Here is a 7,196-nt window from a genome sequence, read left to right as displayed (position 1 = left end):
GGTCGGGTCTGCCGTACTTAGAACTGTGCGATGGACATCGAAGCAGACAGTGTCCAGAGAAAAAAATGCTGTTGCGGCTGTTGGAATGTGCATTTTGCTGTATGCTAAATCATGCAAACAGAAAAATCGATCGAAGTGGATGAAATTATGGATAGGAGAGAGAGACAGGTTTAATTACATGAGTCTGATAAAACACCTGAGAGAAAATGAACCGGACGATTACAAGAATTATTTACGAATAGACCACAGCGATTATGATATGCTGTTAGGTAAGAATGTACCGGGCGAGTTGGCCATGCGGTCAGGGGCACGCGGCTGTGAGCTTGCATCCGGGAGATAGTGGGCTCGAATCCCACTGTCGGCAGCCCTGAAGATGGTTTTCCGTGGTTTCCCATTTTCACACCAGGCAAATGCTGGGACTGTACCCTAATTAAGGCCACGGCCGCTTCCTTCCACCTCCTAGCCCTTCCCTATCCCATCGTCGCCATAAGACCTATCTGTGTCAGTGCGACGTAAAGCCACTAGTAAAAAAAGGCTTATTTTGCGTAGCTATTACTGGAGAACAGCCTAGTTGAAAGCGTATTTACTGAAGAACGCTTGATTGCGACACTGCGACACCTCATGTTTTAATTGTCAGAGACACGGCCGCTCTTTGTACATTTCAATGAATTTCTCTAGCAGTGCCTTTGTCCACTCCATGCTTTCCTTACAAGAGGCTTGATCTGTGAGACGACGTCTTTCGATGAGGCGCTGACAACAGGTCTCGCCTGTTGCAGATAACGCCTCAAACTGATCTCGCTCACTAATGAGCAGTTCTAGCTTGTCGGAACGCGTCACAAAAGGCCTCGCCTGTCACAATTCCTTTCTGTGTATGGCCAGCTAATCAGTGCAGAAGTGATTAGTGATGCTCTATTCCAATCTGGTACAAACATATCTTAAGTGTGTTTTGGTTATAGTACATGCACTTTTATGTGATCCCAAAATTGTTGGTTAATCCACAATGAGCAAGTATTTGTGTAATTCTTCATCATATAAACTCACGGTGAAGAGTTACGCCGAAACATACGGGAATAGGGCAGAGGGCCACAAGTATTCAGTGTCCGAATGCAATGTGCGCTACTGGCGGAAACAGAAAAGTGCACTTCAAGCGACCAACAAGTCGAGCGAAGCATTTCGCGGACCGAGAAGTGGCATGTTTTTGCAAGTTGAGGAGGATCTAATTAAATATGTGATTTTGTCACGCAGCAATGGATATGCCATTTCTCACAAAATGCTGCATTTTAGAGGATGAGAAATAGTTGCAGCACATGGAATCAGGGTCTCGGATTTTAAGGTTATTCAAGGCTGGATGATTAATTTTTTTTAAGAGAGACTCTCTTCGACGAAGAACAACGTTATGTCAAAGAATGCGGAATGATTTCAACAAAAAAGTAATCTATTTTCATTGCTTTGTGACTGAGAAGCATAAAGTGAAGGAATATTTGCTCTTCCAAATAGGAAACTCAGATCAGATGCCAATCAGTTTCGATATGCCACAAAGTAAGCAATTGATTAGAAAAGGACATTGAGTGGTGTTATATGCACTGCCAGAAGCAAAAATATTGATGTACTGTAATGCTTGCTGTAACAGCCGATGGCAAAAAGCTTGCACCTTACGTTGTTCGAAACAAAAAAAATGATGCCTAAAGTAGTAAAATTTCCATGCACGATCTACGTTTGTATCCAAGAGAATGGGTGGATGGACACATCACTCTTACAAGATTGAATATAAAAGGTTTGGGGAAATCGACCTGGGACCCTCCTTCGATGCCTGGCCCCTCTTGGTTTGGACAGATTTTGTGGCCACCTGACGGAAGATACTAAGAAATAATTAGAAACCATGAAAACAGATTTGGCAGAGATTTTTGGTGGACTGACATCAATACTCCAACCCTTGAACATTTTGATAAATAAACCATTCAAGGACAATGTATGAAAGCTATCGTGCAGGATGGCAGAAAGTGTGCACGAACTTACTCCAACAGGCAAGATTCAGAAACCACCTGTGGAACACTTTTGTGAGTGGATATTGTGCAATTGGGACATGATTTCTTCGAAGGTGACAAAAGAGTTAAGAAAACAGAAATCTTGAATTCGTTAGACAGAAGTGAAGAAGAGGACTTCTTATGGAGAGAAGCCAGCAGTGATATCAGCAAGTCCTCCTGCAGTGCTGGTAGTGAACTCAGACTGTAGCCTATAAAACGCACGACTTTATGTAATTACAACATATTATGTTTCATTCAGTACTAGTTTCGACGCTATACTGTGTCATCATCAGCTGAATAGGTAGGTAAGGGTTATTTTGCCCGAAGGCAGGTCCAAACCTCCGCAGAGGTGTTCCTGAGCCGGAGTTTACGTGCGGTAGGGTGGCCATTTCCTTTCCACCACTCCATTCCCTTACCCCCCACCAACAGCGCGTGGCAACCCATCCAACTCCTAACCACGCCCAATGTTGCTTAACTTCGGAGATCTCACGGGATCCGGTGTTTCAACACTGCTACGGTCGTTGGCAGCTGAATAGAAGTTATTAGAAAAAATTGGCGATCATGTAAGTTTATCAACATCACATTTAAAATCATATTAATAACAATGAAACTGTGTTAAAAAGTATTCTGTCTGTTTATCCATCCTTTTTTTTTTTTTTAATAAGTCGAAGACTTGCGGGTCTTATGCAACAAACTGTTAAAAACATATGAAAACCGGTTTGCTCAATTACAATATAAAGTGAATTCAAAATAGAACAGAATATAAAATGGAAATAGTCCTGAAAACTATGTGCGCTTAATTGATCGCACTTTGCAAAACATCACGTAGTATCGTAGTAAAAATAAGTTCCATGAGTTTAATAAGTTTAATAAAACGCTGTAATCTTAGTTCAATACGGACAAACAATATGGGTTATGTCATTATTTTGTACCTGCATGAATTGCACTTTTATTAGTTCATACTTATTTCACTTCAGATCGTATTGTTAGCCCGTAACGTGAAGAATATTTTCCAGTGTCTGTACTGCAAACCCATGTGTCTAACATACCTGATGTACCCTATACAATTATGACTTTTCTTTAAAAAGAAATACACACCGTAATTTTACACCAAACGACGTCCGCAAATGAGATGAACCAATTGCGTGTATATTATAATATTTGATGTATCTTTTAAGTTTAAATAAATTGTAATTTTTTTAAATATCTGAATTCCTTGAATAATTCATGCATCTGAAGTTTTCACCTGTATTTTTGTCATAAATGTGCATTAATTATGTGAGAAAACGGTAAATAATAAGGACAGAGGCCGGAAGATTTTAGAGTTAGAACTCTGAATTTTGGATACATTTTAAATAAGTAAACAAGGTTACAAAATCATTAAAATAGGCACTATTTCTTTGATATTGCACAATTATTTATTTATTTTTACATTTATGGGTATGACTGTAAGCATTGCACATTATTCATATTCATAATTAGCAGCACAGTATATTACCAAGTTTTTCTCCAAATTTTTTGCAGCCTTTTCAGCCTTTGAAATACTTTTGACAAAAAGGACCTTTCCACTGACACTGATGTTATAGGAGCATACTTAAATTCTCTTCATTTTTTCTTGGAATTCTTTGCCTTCCCCCATCATTTTCATTTTTGGCAATATCTCAAGCCATCTCTTTCCAGTTTCAACTCAGTGAATTTATAACTGTTAGTGTATAAATTTATTTACTCAAAAATGTTTCAGCAGACTGAAGAACCTGATAGTTGTAAATTTCTCCAATCTAAATGATTATCACACGATTCATTACATGATATCTGGGATTTTCCCATTACACTCCCCCACTTTATTTTGTCCCCAACTTCTCCCGTAGCAGCACTAATTTTCCCTTTGGCTTCTTGTGTTGTACCTGTGTCAATTACTCCAAAAATGGTTTTCCTTTGCATTCCTGCTTTGCTATTACTGAGGGCAAGAATGAAAATTTTGCCTTGATATACCATGGTACTTTGCACATAAAACAAGCTGTACTCTCACGGGGCTTGTTTACCATAGCAGCAATGTCATCCCAGTGTTTTTTACATAATATAGATAGCTGTGTCTATCCAGATGTCCAGCAAGTTAGAATAGGTTGAGAAAGAAGAGGAGTTTCTAGATCTTTTACTTTGAAGTATGCAAGGTGGGCTGGCCCCTTGATAGCATGTCTGCCTCCCTCTCTCCCCCCCACCTGCAGTTTTGATTCCTGGCCAGATTGGCAATTTTTACCTGGATATGAGGCCTAGTTCAAAGTCTACCCGGCCTATGTGATTACAATTGAGGAGTTGTGGCAGCCCTGGTCTAGAAAGCCAAGAATAACATCCAAGAGAATTTCTCGTGCTGCCCATGCATCACCTCATAATCTGCAGACCTTTGGGCTGAGCAGTTGTCGCTTGGTAGGCAAAATTCCACCAGAACTGTAGTGCCATGGGGTTTGTGGAGGGTTATGTGTGGGATGGTGCTTTGCAGGAAGCTTTTCTCATATACTGTAGGAGATCAGGAAATTCAATTCTTACAGTTCCAGAGATCCAGATGACATATTAGACTCAGGTAGGTTGTTTTCAGAAGAGAGGAAGCAGATCTGTACAGAGAAGAACCTTACTCTGTTTGCCACCACCAGGAAATTACAAATGTAAACTTCTGCTCACAATAAATACAACAGACTGACCATTGACTTTATGGAGCTCTCTGGTTCTTAAAATATGAGGAGGGGAAGGTATATTATCACAGAGTTTACCAAATATTATAATTGCAAAGTATCTGTTGCAAGCATATATTGTCTCATTCATACCTACCTGTATGCAGGAATCTCCTTTGTCCTAATAGCAGCAAGTGTTTTCAGGTAGGCTACTGTAAATCCAAATTTATCTGCCTGAGTGTGGACTGAGATGGGATGGGCTTTTGCCACTACTTCTACAGAAATTTACAGAAGGCCTGATTTTGCAGTGTGTTCCATGGAATGTTAGCTGCAATTAATGTCCTGGAATAATCTACATTGAAATCACTAGTTATTGCCGAACACATGGAAGTCTTGAGTCAGCAGGGTTTTCCGAAAAATAGATGTTGATTCCCATAGGGAACCTGAAATATTTGTCCCAAATGAGTAAATTTATAATACAAATATAGTATGGTATATATTATATCGGTATTAAAATCCTCGTTAGTTTTTACCATGTGTCCTGCGCCATCTACATGCTGCTTAATGCAAGATTTTCTTTGTTTTGTAACCTGAAAGAATGGATGGCTTTTGTTAGTAATATTCAGAATGTAATGGTTACAATACTTTCTCCGAAGGTTTCCCATTTCCACACCAGGCAAATGCTGGGGCTGTAACTTAATTAAGGCCACGGCCGCTTCCTTCCAACTCCCAGGCCTTTCCTATCCCATCGTCGCCATAAGACCTATCTGTGTCGGTGCGACATAAAGCCCCTAGAAAAAAAACTTTCTCCAAATTTACTCTCGATGAAAATACGAATTTGAGCATATACTCAACAGGGCGTCTGGAATCCAGCGCTACCCATGCTTTGCCGGACCCGGCCTCCAATGCCTGGCAGGCAATGTGGGCAGCCACAACAGGGGAGTCTGTGGTAGTAGCTTCTTTCAGATCAAGTTTGCCTGAAGTAATTGTATAACTTTCAAAATTAGTTTCTGAGTTTGCCACCAGAACAAAGACAATATTTAATTCTTGCTCATTTGTTGCACAAAGAACAAAAAAATTATTTCTCCATCATAAATAAGATTATAAATCAGCAGCCAGGAACAAATGAAGCAGCTTTCAAAAACTTTTCCTATGGCATTGTTTCTCTTCACACTGTTAGGCAATGCAACCAACAATACAGCATATAAGCAAGAAACCACACAGAAGAGAAAATTGGAAATGAAATTTCAAATTTGTATTGTGCATAGTCATTGCAGCATTCAGAATGGCTGTTAATTAAGCTAATTTAACCAGAAGCATGTCAGATGTTAGTGGCAGCTGTAAAGCTTAGTCTTTCATTGTTGACTGAAATTTGCCTGCAGTGGTACAGCACTGTCCTGTGTGAAAGTTGAAATTAAAAATCAAAAGTTGAATTAATTTTTAAAATCACTTTCTTTAGGCAGTTCTAGCCAAGAGAGTATTAAAATAGGCATCAACCTCTCTTTTACGATATTTTAAGCATTATTAAATGCCTAAAGCAGGCCATTTGTTCAAGATTTGTAAACACCTGCAATTATTTCTCACATCCTCTTAAAGGAAATACAGTAAATAGGCATAGGCATAAAATCCAAGGTCTAGTTATAGACCAAATGTGCATCTCCCAAGAGGTTACTACAAGCATGCTAGCAATGCATGTATAGACTAACACTGCCAAGCGTTCCAGTTACTGCAGTGTGGCTGCTTACACTTCTGAGTGGCCAGTTACATACTGATGACCAGCCATTGAAACAATGGAAGTTTCTACTGCTGTATATTTCCCCAAAAATAAATAGAATGTACATTAATGACTGAAAACTTTTAAATGATCCTGGTGGGAATTTACCGGTATGCAAATTTCCATTTCAAAATTAAAGGTGGAAAAATTATGCAAGGAGGAAATTATGTAGGTAAATACAGTATTTGCTGGCAAAGCAGTGGAAGAAAAATGGAATATATTGCAGTGATATTTAGTTTTAGAAATTTATATCATTATTCAAGTTCAGTACATCAGAGAGGCAGTATAGCAACACAAGTGACGTTCCTAGTTTTCATTCTTTATGGATTATGAAATTTACTGAAAGTACTTTTAATATATTTTCACAAATATACCTGTTAAAATGAGCTCAGAAATAACAGTAAGAAAAACATCTGCTGTTCTTCTGAATAAATTCTCTGACTAGCTTAATACATCATGAAATGGAGAATATATCACATACAAAACATCTCCTTTATCATGTTAAGATTTGATTACACACCAACATTTTCGTTGTTTGGCTAGATTTGTTTATATCAGTTTGATTTTAAAGGAAACCCTCTTCTTTTATTTATAATGAACCAAGGAGTCTTAAGAAGGTTAAGGTTACGAATTTCAAAACTGATGAAAGTGTTCCTATTCTCCCTCTTCTACTACCTCTTCTTCATCCTCAAATTCAACATCGTCATCAGCCGTAGCTTCCTGTATAACAGA

General features: G+C 38.7%; 1 protein-coding gene across 1 annotated transcript in view; it reads right to left on the bottom strand.

The window, feature by feature from the left end:
* Nucleotides 1-3,419: 3,419 nt before the first annotated feature.
* LOC136864529 (tubulin beta-1 chain) overlaps nucleotides 3,420-7,196 on the bottom strand; it is a 239,946-nt gene continuing 236,169 nt past the window's right edge. The window contains exon 9 of the mRNA XM_067141629.2: nucleotides 3,420-7,184. Within this exon, the coding sequence (XP_066997730.1) occupies nucleotides 7,119-7,184 (66 nt within the window). The 3' untranslated portion in view covers nucleotides 3,420-7,118. The remainder of the gene's footprint in view (nucleotides 7,185-7,196) is intronic.

Source organism: Anabrus simplex, chromosome 2 (genome assembly GCF_040414725.1).
Source record: "Anabrus simplex isolate iqAnaSimp1 chromosome 2, ASM4041472v1, whole genome shotgun sequence".
Lineage (NCBI taxonomy): Eukaryota > Metazoa > Arthropoda > Insecta > Orthoptera > Tettigoniidae > Anabrus > Anabrus simplex.
The sequence above is the reverse complement of the archived record's forward strand: the minus strand, read 5'-3'. Positions and strand labels throughout refer to the sequence as shown.